Raw genomic sequence first — 16,571 nt, 5'->3', positions numbered from 1 at the left:
TTCCTGGAAGATAAATTTTCCTGGGGAGAATCTAACCCAACTGATTCACCAATCCACTCTTGTCTGCTGGGGTGTTCCATAGTTCAAATGTCAGAGGTTGTTGTTTCTTTCCTTTTTTTTTTATGAACCGGAATGTGTTTTGTGCTAGGCACAGGGGGTTGAAGTATCTTCTAGATTAGCAAGAAACTAAAATTGAATAAAGGGAAATGTACTTGTAACTGTTTAATTTTTTTCTCCTTCAATACATTTCATGATAAAAACAACATGCATGAATTTACAGTATGGTTCTTCCATTTTTTTTCCTGCCACTAAATGGAAATTAAGATTTGTTGTAAAGGAGTCACTCCTCAGTCATCCCAGAGTTATCTATAATTTTTAAGCATCATGTCTTAAGTTAGCTTATGCATCAGCTTTTTTTCTTTTCTTTTTAAAAAGGAAAAGAAAGTACTGGCTAATTTAAACTTTTGTAGTTTTTTAAAAGTCAAAATACATGAGTATAAGGTAAAAGCATTTATGATAAAATCAATGGGAAGCCAGTGGGCATAATGGAAAGAGGTGTTCTTAGCATCTGAAAATCTAAGTTCATAATGCAGAGTGAGGTGATCCACTAATAATAATATTAATAATAAATAAAATATTCATAATAAATAGCATTTAAATAACACCTCAAAGTTTGCAAAAATCAGATTTTAGCATAGCTAGATGGTGCAGTGGATACAGCCCTGGGTCTGGAGTCAGTAAAAACTGAGTTAAAATCCAGGCTCAGAAACTTAGTAGTGTGTGACCCTGGGTAAGTCACTTAACCTCTGCCTCAGCTTTCTCAGTTGTAAAAATGGAGAAAATTATACCACTTACCCCACAGGGTTAATGTGAGAATTAAATGAGGCAATATTTGTAAAGCGTTTAGCACAATATCCGGCATAGAGTAGTTACTATAAAAATGCTAGGTATTATCATTATTATTATTACAGAAAGCATTTTACAAATATTTTCTTATTTTATCCTTACAACCTTTGGAAACAAGTGCTATTATTGTCCTAATTTTACAGATAAGGAAACTGAGGCATACCAAGATTAAGTGACTTACGTAGGGTCACACAGCCAATCAATATTTGAGGCTGGGTTGATTCAGCTTTTCCTGACTCCAGGTCCAGTGCTGTACTTATTATATCACAACTTATCCTCTAACAACAATATGGTAAAGAGAACAACTTTAAAAGAATTAAGTTCTCTGAACAATGACCAACCAGGATTCCACAGGATTGTTAATTTATATACACTACCTATCCCCTGACTAAAAAGATATATATTGAAGATACAAAATGAGACCTACATTTTTGGACATGCACAGGGTAGGGATATTTGTCACCATGGTTTTGGCAGCAATAAATACTTGTCAATTACTTACTTAGGTGGCAGCTTTTGAGTTGTTTTCAGATCATGTGACATTACCCTGGTGAGCAGGAGTCAGAGATAGACCTTGAACCTAGGCCTTCATTACTCCAATGGCTCTCAAGTAGACATGACTGTCTTATCTCTTTAAAACTTAACTGGACACAAGCGCTCAATCTGTCAGTATTTCTGGATTTGATTTTTTGGGAGAAATTGTTTTATGATTGTTATTCAGGGACACGATCATTTAGAGAACATTTATGTAGTAAAGTAGGTGAAGGGGAAATCTCCCAAAGTTGCTTATATTAGAAGGAAGCTTCGAAATCACACCTGAAAGGGATTTTAGAGATCATCTGATATGACTCTATTTATAGTTGAGGAAACTGAGACTCAGAGAGATTAAATAATTTGTCCAAAGTGACAAGAGTTAAGACTAGAACCTCTGTTGCCTGACTTCAGGGATGCACTTTCCTACTTCCTCTCCTATAGATTTCTAAAATGAAAAATGCATTGGACATGTGTGTGTGTGAGTGCATATAAATATTTGTATATGCATTTTGTTGTTGTTGAGTCATTTTCAGTTGTGTTTGATTCTCTGTGACCTCATTTGGAGTTTTCTTGGCAAAAATACTGGAGTGCTTTGCCATTTTCTTATCTAGTTCATTTTACAGATGAGGAAACTGAGGCATACAGGGTTAAGTGATTTGCCCAGGGTCACACAGCTAGTAAGTGTCTGAGGCCAGACTGGGGCTCAGGTCCTCCTCACTCTAGGGCTGGTACTCTATCCACTGAACCACCTGCCTGTTCATTTATGTATTATGTATATTTATATGTGTTTTAAAAAAATAATCGAATCCAACTTCTCTCACACTCTTTAAGTTTGAGACGCAGTACTAACTGACATCACATAAAGATGCTCAAGTCAGTGGGTCCACGTGGAGGGAGAAACCTTAGCCTCACATCCTGTATTAGGAGTTCTGGAGTAATGGCTCTTATGTATTTGAATGGATGCCTTTGAGAGTCTGGTGAAGCCTGTGGACCCCTTCTCAGAATAATGTGGTTCTAAAAAAATCACAATAGAAGGAAATTTCCAATTAGAGATTAGTGAAAATGCAGATTTGTTTTCCTCACCCAAGTTCGAGGATCTCCAAAAATCTGTCCGTGAAACCCTTGGTCAGGGGCTTGTGGAGAGTCACAGGAATGCAGGCCTAAAATGAGGCATGACCTTTGGTAAAACATAGTCTCAATTCTTTATCCTCCCTAGGTGCTTTCCATCTATCCTTCTGGCCTTATTTCACATTATTCCCATGTGCTAAGCATTTCAACCAAACTGTGTTGTTATTGTTCGGTTGTGTCCAACTCACTGTGACCCTATTTGGGATTTTCTTGGCAAAGACACTGGAGTAGTTTGCCATTTCCTTCTCTGGCTCATTTTACAGATGAAGAAACTGAGGCAAACAAAGTTAAGTGACTTGCCTAGGGTCCCACAGTTAGTAAGTGTCCAAGGCAGGATTTGAACTCAGAAAAATGAGTGTTCCTGGCTCCAGGCCTGGGACTTTATCCACTGTGCCACCTAGCTGCCAGCCAAACTAAACTAAACTAGTCATTCTCCAGTATTGTTTCACCCTTTCCTCCTGCTTCTATGTGTGTTCATTCCTTCATCAATTTCTCTTAGGAAAGTGCTTCTTAACCTGGGGTCTGTGAACTTGTTTTCATTTTTATTATTTACTTTCCATAATTGCATTTCAATAGAATTAGTTTCCTTTGTAATCCCATATATATTTATGTTATGCATTCAAAAACATTATTCTGAGTAGTTCTTGGGCTTCACCAGATTGCCAAAGCGATATATGACTCAAAAAAATGTTAAGACACTATAGTGTCTCTTCCAGCTCTATAATTCTAATGGACTCCTTCTCTCTAAACATAACAAGCAGCTTTCCAGACCCAAAAAGAATGAGGCTCAGTGTCACGTACGCCAGGTTGGGAACCATTTCAGTTCTTGTTAAATAGATGTATTGCGTAAAAATTTATACACACAGCACTTTTGCACTTGGTAAAAGTACCCATGTAATAAGAAATTGGCAGCAGAAATACCCTCAAATTAGATATTTGGCCTGATCCATGTTTTTTTCAAGCCCTTAAATCTAGATAAAATGGTCTTTCCAATATGGCTGCTGATTTATGGAACAATTATATTAGACAAAACCATAATCTTCTTTTTAGATATTTTGTGTGATCCTGATCTTTTTTATTGCTCTCCCATAGTTGTCCCTCTACTTTTATTTCATGGTTGTTTTGGCATAGCTGAGTAATACCATATGTACCATGCAGCGTGGGTCCCCTTAATACACACCATATTTGAAAAAGAACAATACCCTTGTGAATTTTTATAGGGTTGAAACTTTATTTTCTTAAATAATATTTAGAAAATAATGTCCTTGGTTCTATAAGATGGGATATAAGATAACTCTTAAAGTTATAGTACAATGCTGTTTTGTGTGTATATGCATAAACTAAAAATTGCACACATGATTTGTATATAAATATGCATGTATATACACATACCTATATGTACACATAGTATGTGTATATATGTTTATTTACTCATGCCTATGTGTGTGTGCAGACATATTTGTGACCTGTGTATCTATTTGTATTTATATCTATCTATCCTCTTGTGTGAGGCATTCAAAGCCCTTTGCAAGGGTCTGCTATAATCTTCTCCAAACTACACTTTCAATTTTATGTCACATTACTTTCTTTCAGATACTCTATGACTCTTGACCACTGGGCTCCTCTCTATTCAATTCAATTCAAAAATTATTTCTTGAGTTCTAAGAGGTTCAACCTTGTTATCAGAGCATCCTGGCTTTGAGTCCCACCTCTGACACATAGTGACTGTGTGTACCTGGGCAAATAACTTAACCTTTTTGTGCCATAGGCAACTCTCTAAGAGTCTAAATTACAGTTAGGTGCTCATCTATATTGTTAGTATGGAATTGGGGGACAAAGGGAAGGCTCAAATGAGGATTCCCTATACAAGATGTAAAATGAAAATGTGTTGGCTGTGGTATTTTTATGAGCTGTAATAAGAAACATAAGGTAATGTGCTAGGTTCTGGTGATACAAAGGCAAAACCACATTGGCCCTGCCCTTTCCTATCACAGCAGTAGCATGTTACAGCAGATAAAGTCTTGTACTTGGAGTTAGGTAGGCCTAGGTTCAATTCCTGTCTCCATGACTTCATCACAGGAATATAGTTTTTGAGCACTTAGTCATAGAAGCCATGAGTCCAACATATACCTTTGTAAAATGAGGTGAGAGGTCACACAGATTATGTGTCTGAGTTGGGATTTAAACCCAGGATCTAATTCTAAATTTAAAACCCTGTTTACCATATCACATTTTCTCTCTTCATTTGAAAAGATTTTGAAGAGCTATATCCCTGTCAGCAATTACTATCATTCTTTCAATATATTTGTTCACACTCACCGTGCATAGAATCCACTCCCTTTCCCTTCCTCTTCCTTCCTCCCAGATCCCTTTGATTTGAAATTACATGTGCTAAAATTTCGCCCATCCTTTAAGGCCCAGCTTCAACAATATCTGCTTCATAGTTTTCCTTCATTTCCTTCTAGCTTGAAGTAATTTCTCCTTTGGTTCATTCAAAGCATTTCATTAGGACCTCTCATGTGCACTTACATTTTCTTTTGACTATTTATTTGTGTACATGTCTTCCCTTTCTTAGATTCTAAATCTTCTGACAGTTAGAAACTGTCTTATGTTCTTTGTGTCTCTTCTAGTGACTAGTAATACTAGTACTGCTCGTACTAGTGCTACTACTGCTGATTGCCAGGATTTATATAGTTCATTGTTTACAAAGCTCTTTACACACATTTCATTTAGACTTATAAGAAGGTCTAAGTGAAAGTTATATATGGTATAATGTAATGAAAGGTCTAATGTGATAATTACTATAAATAATGAATCCCCTGAAGTAGTGGAATGTATTCAAATTCACACAATTTGAAATTACAATCATGTAAAATATGGTAATTGTTTCTAGCCCAATGGATATATGCACTGTTAATTTAAATAATGCAACCACTTCAGGTGATTCATTATTTGTACTAATTAGTAACTAGCTGTATTCCCATTTTACAGATGATGAAATCAAGTCTGAGAGAGGTTAAGGGACTTGCCCATGGTCACATAGATGCAAGTGTCTGAGGCAAGAATAGAATCCAAGCCTTTCTGAATCTAAGACCATCACTCAAGCCATGCCACCCTGTCTCTTTCATACTCTCTTTCATTTGATCTTCACAATACCCCTCTGAGGGAGATGCTATATCTTACATATAGTAGGTCTTTAACAAGCACTTAGTGAATTTAAATGTACTCACAGAAAGCTTTTATGTGTGGACATATCTTCAACTATCTTCACTTCATACACTAAAAAGCTTGTGCGTGAGTTTTAAAACTTTAAAAAAAAAAGGACTAGTATTAGTTATGAGCACATCATGGTCAACTCTCTATTACACCATGCCATCTATCAACTATTAATGAACTTTATTGATACATACATGTAAAATTGCAGAATATACCGAATTTGCTAATTTTCAAATTCAAGGATTTAAGATGAAGACATGTTAAATAAGCCATATTGTCTTTGTTATGACAAGAAGGACATTTTTAATGAGTTCTTTTAAACAACTTATCAATTAGTTAATCCTTAATTTCTCAACCTTTATTTGATTTGTAGTTGGTTAGTAATTAATTTAATTGAACTCTCCAACTATTTCAACTGCTGTGAGGGACACAGGAGTAAAGGGACAATTCCAACATGATAAAAGTTGTCTGAATAACAGGATGTAAATTATGTAAATTCTGAGATCTTGGAAGTAACGTCAATTGTCCCTTGATATCTGCTGCTTTTCCTTTCTATGAACCCTGGATGTATCAGAGATGATGCTTTATAAATACTGGAATTATTAGCCTGCATCATGGTCAAATGAGATAACAGAGGCAAATGTGTTTTGAAGTTCTATAGCCACATAAAGTAGTGTGTGTGTGTGTGTGTGTGTGTGTGTGTGTGTGTGTGTGTGTGTGTGTGTGTGTGTGGAGAGAGAGAGAAGAGAGAGAGAGAGACAGAGAGAGACAGAGAGAGACAGAGAGAGACAGAGAGAGAGAGACTTGGTATAAGTTTTCATCATCTTGTATTCACTGAATCCCAATACCATAGGAGTTGACAAAGTGAACTCAATCACTCATAACCTCAAACCATTTCATCCCACCTCTTTTGTGACCTCACTGTATCAAAAATAACTGTTTTCCTCATGCATCTCTTACTCTTTACTGTTCTATAAATATGAAATGCTTAGGTTTTCCTTATCCAGAAAAATCCTTACACTGTCATTGTTATGACATGCAGTTATCTGAACGTCTACTGATATACTAGCTTTGAAATTCTTTGAAATTCTGTAATTCTGATCTTATCCATAACTCCAGTGGGGGTTTTTTTCTGTATTTATCCCCTTTAATTTCTTGGCAACATTTGACACTGCTGATCATCCCTTCCTTCTTGATGGTCCCTTGCTCTTAGCTTCCTCAACATTTCACTCATGTCTCTTTCTTCTCTATTCCTCTCCTTTTTTGCTGACGTTTTATCCTCCCATTCCTTAACTTTGGGTGTTCTTAATGTTGTAGTTATCGCTCTTGTCTCTATATATTCTCTCCCTTGGGAAACTATCCATTCCACTGTCTTCAATTATCATCACTATGAAGATCAGACAGTTAGCTGTATTTGAACTACCTGAAATTCCAAAGTAGTGACAAATGCCAACCTAGAGGGAGGTCTCCAGTGGAATGCCCTAAGTATCTCCAGCTTTTGCTTTTCAGCATTTTCAGCATTTCAGCATTGATTATTTGTATGGCATACTTACTAATTTGTGGGTGACAGAAAGATGAGAGAGAGATTAAATTACAGAGGCTGTACTCCCAAAAGTTCTTGACAGTTTAAAATATATGGTGGAGGAAAAGGAAGAAGTAGGATTAAAAGTACAAGTAAGTGGAAGACTTTTATCATTGGCAACCACTCTACTTGAATAATAATATCTAGCATTTAAATAGTAATTTAAGCTTTATAAAGTGCTTTATATATATTTTTATATATTCTCCCACTAGAGAATCACAACAAATCTGAGATGCATGCTATTATTACCTCCATTTTACAGATGAAGAAGCTGAGAGTGTGAGAGGTTAAGTGATTGTATATGGTTTGGTAACAGATAGAAATTATCTGAGGCAGAATTTAAACTCAGGTCTTCATGACTCCAAGTCCAACACTCTTCCCACTTCATGAAGCATACAGCTACTCTATAAATGAATGCAAGTTGATAATAGACAGGACCATCTAGAGTACTAGTCATATCTAAAATTGCCTGACAGATTCTCTCCATGTGGAAGTCTCATTGGCACCTCAAAACTGACAGCAGTAACACATTTCTTTCTCTTTCTAACCTCTCTGTGTTGATAGCAACACAATCCCTCAGCCATTCAGGCTGGAAATATCTAATTCATCTTTGATTCCTCTCTCCTCATCCTCACCCTCCACAACTAATACACTGAGAAACCCTCCTTTTTTTTTTTTTAACAATGGTTCTTATGTCTGCTCCTTTCTACTCCCCTTCTCAATGCCTTTCAGGGATGGGGAACCTGTGGCCTTGAGGCCACATGTGGCCCTCTAGGTCCTCAAGTAGGGTCCTTTGAATCCAAGTTTAAAGGGCTGCACTTGAGGACCTGGCAGGTCACATGTGGCTTTGAAGCTACAGGTTCCCCACCCCCGGATAAGATCCCACCTCCCCCCACTCCCAAATAATCAGCAGCTGTTAGCCCTTAGTAATTGAATGAGCATTGCCTCAGACAAACTGAGGCCTGGGAAAGATCTGAATTTAGAAAGGCCAAGGTCATCCACTGCATTCCAGGCCATGACCAGTCTTCTTGACTTTCATCTGGAGGAGAGAATGAGGCTGATGACTTTGTGAAGCTCTGCCTCACTTAAATCTAATTCACTGGCAAGTCAAAACATCACCCTCACAATGTCAGAGTTCCTCTTCTAGAACAAAGGATGAGCAACAGCAATCACTATTTGCCAAATGATTTGCTAGGTGCTGGGATTATGAATACAAAGAATGAAGCATTCCCCAGTTCAGGAAGCTTATGTTCTGCTTAATGCCTTGCCTAAACTGTTATGTTAATCTCCTAACCAGAGCCTCTGTCTCCAGCTTTTCCCTATCCAATCCATAGTTAGCACCCTAATAATGTTCCTAATGCACAACTGTCCTGGCTAACTTTCAGTATCACTTTATTGCTTAACAAATAAATTCAGAGCCCCTGATTCTGGCATGATTCAAGATTCCCTAAATCCAGCTGCATCCAGATTTCTCCTTATTTCCCTTCATGTTCTCTGTTTTCTAGTCAAACTAGACTATTTTCGATCCCTCATTCTTACTGGGCCTTCTCCTTCCTCAATGGCTTCACTCACAGTAAGTATCCTCCTTGTAAGTATCACCCCCTCCCGCATCTCTGGCTATTTAAATCCTTCCCTTTCCTTTGAGGCCCAACTCTAGTATCACCTGTCCACAAAGCCTTCCCTAATATAATACTCCCCTTCCCCACCTGAAAGTGATCTTTCTCTTTTCAAATTCCTCCCAGCCCCCTGTCTGGCTCTTTTTTGTACTTATCTCACTCTCCTGGGTTTCTTAGTAATTTTTGTTTCTGCCTCGCCCCCCTCCCAAATCTGTTCATCGTCAGTGATTTTTGTCTGAAAAAGGACCTAAGAGGGCATCTAGTCCAACCCACTCAAATTACAGATGAGTAATCTGAAGCCCAGAGAGAGGTTAAGTGTCTTACCCAGGGTCACATAGGTAGTAAATGGACAGAGTTTGGGCATCATATTGCTGTGTATTCCTGGCATACAAAGGCCTTTACAAATATTTGTTGTGTGTTGAGTTCAGTAGAAGTAGTAGTATTTTCATATTTGAAGTTAGATCAGATCATGGATTTTAAGAACTTTCACTTTAAAGGGAAAACATTGCTTTTGCCAAGGAATCAACCAATGTCTTCCTCAGAATGAGAAAACATTTCTCTTGTCAAAACCTTTTTTCTTTGTTTTTAGTATGCCTTTCATATTTTGTACCTATCCATTTAATTTAGTTCAACAAACATTTATTAAATGTTTTCTGTATGCCAGACAATATTAGGTACCGAGTTCTAGATTCTATCTATGGGGGCTCATAGCAGTGTATTATGCTCAGTGGGCTCTGTCTCTCAGAACAGCACTGGGCAGCCTGCTTGGGAATCTGGTCTCTTTTACTACACAGTTCATGTCACAATCATTCGTGATAAATAGAATGGGAACGGGAGAAAACTTGGCTGAGAGTTGACAATCTAAGAGCACAGTGTGGTTAATAACCAATGGTTCTCAGGGGTCCCAAGAGAGGAGGCAGTGGCCAAAGAGCAGTGAACAGACTGTGTCCAAACCACTCCCTAACCTTCTTTCACCTCTTGCTGGCATTACTCCACGACCTTAGTCCTTTTTAGCTGTAATTTGTTTGTATGGAGTAGAAGCGGTTTTCCTGTCTACCTGTCTTAAATCTCTAATAAAGTAAATGCTGAATGAACTAAAACTAATGAATAGATGAAAGTAGATCTTGAAGCTTACTTTGTCCATGACCAAATTACTTCTTGTAGCAAGTTACTAAGCCATTATCTTCTTAAATTCTGAATAATCCTTAGGACAGTTTGACTATGTAAGACTGTGGCTATGGTTTGGAAGTCCTCTGCTTGATAACCCTGGCAAGCCTAATGGTCTCTGGTCTCAAAGCTCTAAGGCTCAACTCTGAGAGGTGCATAAAATATTTAACTATTAAGTATCTGGAATTTTCTGTAAACATAGTTTCAAAATCAGTAGGGAATATGGGCGCGCGATCAAATTTGTTATAAATTTTTTTAGGTTCAGCTGATGCGGCCCATCAGGATGGATTTCACAGCTATACATCTGCAGAGGAATGTTTATAGATAAGATGAAAGAGGTCCTCCTTATTAATCACACATTGTATATTTGACTTTTGCTTCCCAGCTCAGCCTTTAAATCAACTACATCTGGTTCTTGCTACTTCACTGTGCAGGTTCCTTTTTTTAAAAAAACAATAAAAGGCAGTTAGTTCATTACTGCTGTAGGAGGCAGGCCCATTTGATTAAAAATGGATTAACTAGAGAGGCATTGGTAGTTTTCATGGCGGCCGCCTTAATAATGAATTTGATAGCAGATTTGAGACCTCCAAAAATTATGATCAGGCAGCTCTCTGAGTCTCTTTACAGTCAATCTGTTTAATGCTGACATTAAACAGTCCTGCTGCTTGGTTAATGTTGACCAAAAGCAAAGACAAAATTGTCTAATGTCTACAGTGCTGGACTTGAGAGTTAGGAAGGCCTGGGTTCAAATTCTACATCTGACATTTACTAGCTTTGTGACCCTGGTTAGCTCAACAATTTTCTATGAGCTTCAGTTTCCTTATTAATTAAATAGGTATTAAAATACTTGTAGACACTAATTCTTAGTGTTTTCATGAGGTTCAAATGAGATAATATATGTAAGGAGCTTTGCAAACCTCACAATTTGTTATTGTTATTCAGTTGGTTTTCAGTCCTCTTCTTGACCCTTTTTGGGGTTCTCTTGGCAGATGCTGGAGTGGTTTGCCATTTCTTTTTCCAGCTCATTTTACAGATGAGGAAACTGAGGCAAACAGTATTAAATGATTCGCCCAGGGTCACACATCTAGTAAGTGTTTGAAGCTAGATTTGAACTCAAGTTTTCCTAACTCTAGGCCACCCACCCACCTAGCTGCCCCAAACTTTACAATGCTGTATATTTATCATCATTTGCCATTCCATATCTACCTTCCATCACCTAGGGAGTGTGTCATATATAAGATTTGGAATCAGCAAACAGCTATGTTTTACATTAAAGTTTCCAAGACCTCAAAAAGAAAATAAATTCAATTTAGCCAGATGTTTATTGCATACTTATGTGTAATTAGGAATAGAGTTTGGACCTGTAATTTCATTAGCATAGGAAATTGCCAGCTGAGGAAACCTCCTCTACAAAATCAGGTTGGCAGCTTCTCTACAATTTATAATCTTAAAATTATAATTTGACCAAAATCACGGTCAGTAAACTATAAACATGCTTTAAAGTTAAAGCAAAATATACGATAAAAAATCATTCACTAAACCTTCAATAAAAGAGAAACAACATACATGAAGTTGCTAATAATATTGAATGAGGTTTGTGAACATTCATTTGGCATAGTTATCAAGTACTGAGAGCTTTGTGGTAGGAGTTAAAGACTTCAGAATTCAAACCCAGCAATGGCTTTTGCTGTGGTGTGTCGCCTTGAAACTGATTTTACTGGGCTCCAATTTCCACATATGTGTAATTGGGATCATAAAATGTGGCCACTGCAGAAAGGACATGTGGAAATTGAGTAAGTAGACAATATATATGCAAGAAAATTTGGCCTTTCATCTCCTGGTTTGACTTGCACCCTGATAACGTCACTTAAATTCTCCAGGTCCCTACTTCTATGTGATAGGATGATGAGGAATTAAATGGTCCTCTCTCTGGGAAGAGGGAATGCTGTTCTCTGGGTTGATCAGCATTTCAGCATCTGCTATGTAGTTGTGTGCTCCATTTGAACCCAATGGTCCAATGAGTCCCTCTGCTTCTCCTCTGCAGCTCCCTTAGCATAGACTTGGTAACTACAACCTCTTACAAACAAGAGCCCTAGGTAGCTGTCCTTCATTGCCTCCAGAATGGTTCTGCATTTTCTATGAAGACAATAACAGCAGAAATCGAAACTGGACTCTTATCTTTTAGTATTGAATAAGCATAATCATTGAGTGAGAAAAGCAATGGACTGTTACTTAGTAGCTCTGTATCCTTGGGCAAGTCACTGAAACCTCTGAAAGGCACTTTCCTCATGTGTAAAATGTCCTTCCTACAGCTCATTTTGAGGATTCAGTGGAATTCTGTAGCTCAAAGTACTTTGAAAATTATAAAGTTCAGTAATATTCCTAAAGTACACATTTAAACATGAAATTCCCCTACTCAATAAACTCCAGTGGCTTCTTCCTGTTACCTCTGGGGTCAGATATAAACTCCTCTGCTTTACCTTTAAAGCTGTTAACAGCCGAGCTCCAATCTTCCTTTCCACCTTATCTTATGTTGTTTCCCTCCATGCTTTCTACAGTCAAGTCAAACTGACCTTCTTGCAGGTCCTCCATGCCTTTGCACAGACCATCCTCCATGCTTGTAAAACACTCCATTCTCACCTCTGTCTTTCTGAATCCTCAGCTTCCTTCAAAGCTCAGTTCAAACTACAGAAGACTTTTCCTGATTGTTTTAGCTGTCAGTAACTTTAAAAAAAATTACCTTGTATTTATATGGATATAGCTTAGAAATACATGTATGTGTTATCTTTCCTAATAGAATGTATGCTTCTTGAGGGCAGGGGCTGTTTCACTGTTATCTTTGTATCTCTGGTGCACAACACATAATAAGCTATCTATAAGAGCTTGTTGATTGATTGATAGACATTTAAGTTCTTATTATTGTGCTAATGATGTCTGAGATGATGAACCAGTAGAACTGAGAATCTAATGGTTTTCTCCACTGTTTCTACCATTACATGTGAAGTAGAACCAGAGCCATGAGTAGGCTGGGGAGCACTGAGCTTAGTACTAATTGCACGACGGCATCAAAATTTAGAAGGCTCTGATGGCATTTCGCTTTCATAGAAACAAGTGAGTTAGCAGTAAAAATTAGTTAAAATTGGAAACTACCAGGGAGTGTAATCTCTTCCTTCCATGGCCACTGCATTGCTTGCCGTGTCCTGTCCCGCTCCTTCTCCCCATATGTCATTCTCTCTGGCATTGGACTCCTTTTCCCCCCTACGTGTCTGTCTCCCTCCCTCTTTGCCACCCAATTGAATTTTATTTGAAATGTTGATTTAGTGCATAAATTTCATGCTGCCTGTCCTGGATGCCGTAATTGCTAGTCATGTCTCTTAGCAGACCATCATCAGATGAGGACTGATTTGCCAGCTGTGTTTTGTTGGGTTATATTAGCTAATATATGCCTCATTGGAAAAGATTTGACTTAGAATGTATTATGTTCTTTCTTTATCCTTCACAGCTTGAAAATTACATTGTGGAAAATATGAAGTCGGAGATGGCTCAACTACAACAGAATGCCGTTCAGAACCATACAGCCACCATGCTTGAGATAGGAACCAGCCTTCTTAGTCAGACAGCAGAGCAGACAAGAAAACTTACAGATGTTGAGACCCAGGTATGTCCCTGGGGCCAGACTTGACAAGCTGTTAACTATGAAGATGTGTGTGGTTTGGGTTTTTTTTTTTCAAAGCTCTCTCTTCAAGGAGCATTACATACTCTATTGTATACATATTGCTAACAACAACAAGGACTGAGTGGCTTATTTTGTATGGCTCTTTTGATTTAATGAGAGTTGGTAAATTTATCTTTGTATGTGTTTGTAAAAAAAAAAAGGACTGGCAACATGACTAATCAGCATTTAACTTCAAATAAACAGTCGGGCTACCAACTGGGAAGTGATAGAAGTGTCAACAAAATAAATTATTTCTAAGGTCAAAATACACCTTTGATGCACATTTCAATGTGTCGCATTATTACGTGAACTTTCACGTATTTTCTATACTAACTTTCCAGCAATTTGAACACTGTGGTCCCTACGGAGTTTTGTAGGTCTGACAGAGAAGAGCCCACAAAGGGAATTTATTAACTTAGAGGAATGTGTAGAATTGACTGTTTGAGATGAGACAGAGTGATGTGGTAGAAACAGCACTGGAAGGTGAATCAGGACACATGGGTCCTAGATTTAAGCTTTTCTACTCACTACCTGTGTGACCTTGGGCATAGTACTGTATCTGTAGCAGTCTCAGTTTCTTTGTGTAAAAAAATGAAAGTTAGATCAGGTGTTGTATGTGTTCATTCCACCTCTAATGTGCTATGATTTTATAGCATGTAGGCATTTTTTCTACATAATTAACATATACTTAGGAAACTGAGGCGTAATTTTGCAGAGAGAGCTAGCAGAAAACCCAAGACCTTCCTTTATCTGCCAGTTCATTTCCTAGATAGATCATCCATATGTCCATAAATATTCAGTTCAAACAACTTGGAGGGAGAAAGACATGGTATTGTCTACCACTAACATGAAAATTGATAATTGTGATAGATCATATTCATATGGCACTTTAAGAGGCAGCATGGTGTTAAGGATAGAGAGCTGGCCTGGAGTCAAGTAGATCTTCTTTGAAGTCCCACCCTTTGCTAGGCAAAGAAGTGGATAGAATGCTAGACCTGAGTTCAAATTCTGCTTTAGACACTTATGGGGTGTGTGACTTTGGGCAAGTCACTTCTGTCTACCTCAGCTTCCTCAATTGTAAAATGAGGGTAATTATAGCACCTCCCATTCAGGTTTGTTGTGACAGTCAAGTGAGATGATATTTAGCACAGTACCTGGCATGCAGTAGGCATTTAATAAATGCTTGTTTCCTTCCTTCCCCTGACACGGATTGACTATGTGAGCCTGAGCAAGTCTGTTCTTCTCAACTGTTTCATAGTTATTTGGTATAACGCAAATGTTGATCTATATTGGTAAAAAGGAGTGTCTTCTTTGGAATTCCCATACACAAATGAAAGATAGATATCTAGATAGATCGACAGATTGATAGATACATAGATAGATTATAGATATACATACGTGTTTACTCAGAGCTTTGCACACAATAAGCTTTTAATGAACGCCTTTTCATTTAAGTGACATAACATCTTTGGTGCTTTGCAAACTGTAAAGTACTGTTAAAAAGCTAGTTATCATCTATCTATAAAGAGAATAAATATTTGACACTCAGAAATTGTTGACAGAAATCACTTTTCTCACAATTCTGAAAGGTTGATTGATTCAGAGGGGATAATTTACCTGAATGGCATCACACATCTAGTTCAGAACTTTTATCCAAGTCTCTCTACTCTAGGTCTTTGTTTTCTGTTTTGTTTTGTTTTGTTTTCTGCTGCTTCACAGATGCCTCTCACAAGAGCTTGCTTAGGTGAGAAAACTTAGTATTTCAGGGAAATAACGACTTCCTTAAGGAGGGAGTAAATTTTGCCCTCTGGCTATTATTGTAGCTTTCTTGGCAGCTAGGTGGCACAATGGATAGACCTGGAGTTAGGAAGACCTGAGTTCAAATCTGGTCTTAGACATTTATTAACTCTGGGACTCTGGTCAAATCACTTAACACTGTTCACTTCAGTTTACTCATTGTAAAATGAGCTGGAGAAGGAAATGACAGTCCAATCTATTATCTTTGCCAAGGAAACCCCAAATGGAGTCATGAAGAGTTTGCAACAATGGAATGGTATCAGACAGCTTAACATTAGATAGGGACTTCTATACACATTTTGCTGTAATTACAGACTTTGTCTTGGTTTGGGGAGTCCTGATCACAGTAATGGACTCAGCCTGTTTAGTGGAAGGAAATAGATGCATGAATTTTATTTATTTAGACTGTTGCAAAAGGATGTGTCCTATTTGTGATAAATCACGTTCTTTGCACTCAAGTTCTGATCTAGGCCCAAGTTTACAAAATCCATCCCAAATTTTTACTTAGGCACATTATGTAGCAGACATTTACAAAAGTAGTTACAAAACCAATTGTTTCTTTTATGTTGTCTAGATCTGCCCTATTCCCCAGTAATGACCAAATACTCTATTTTTCATTTCCTTTCATACTTTTCTACATTCTGGGGAGCATTCTTCTTTCCAAAACTGGCTTCACTTCTACAATAATGGAACATAGCTACATGAAATAGTCACAGCAGTTTTGATATATATTGTAATCTGTCTTTCAGATAGTGATGTAAACAAGTAGACCAGAACCTTGCTTTCCTGGTTCCTTCTTACTAATATGGAAGCAATTTACCAAAATCCATTCTTGCTCTTCCAGCATGCTTTGATTAAGTACCTGATGTATGTAAGGCACTTCATTAAGCTCAGAAAATACAATATTGAA

The 16,571-nt window shown here is 37.6% G+C and overlaps 1 protein-coding gene across 1 annotated transcript in view; it reads left to right on the top strand.

Moving 5' to 3' along the window:
• ANGPT1 (angiopoietin 1) overlaps positions 1 to 16,571 on the top strand; it is a 327,917-nt gene that overhangs the window by 149,965 nt on the left and 161,381 nt on the right. The window contains 1 exon segment of the mRNA XM_020970198.2: positions 13,652 to 13,807. Within this exon segment, the coding sequence (XP_020825857.1) occupies positions 13,652 to 13,807 (156 nt within the window).

The sequence above is a fragment of the Phascolarctos cinereus genome, unplaced genomic scaffold (assembly GCF_003287225.1).
Source record: "Phascolarctos cinereus isolate Bilbo 61053 unplaced genomic scaffold, phaCin_HiC Scaffold_4;HRSCAF=312, whole genome shotgun sequence".
NCBI classification, from domain to species: domain Eukaryota; kingdom Metazoa; phylum Chordata; class Mammalia; order Diprotodontia; family Phascolarctidae; genus Phascolarctos; species Phascolarctos cinereus.
Note: the sequence above shows the minus strand (reverse complement) of the source record. Positions and strands in the feature narration are given on the sequence as shown.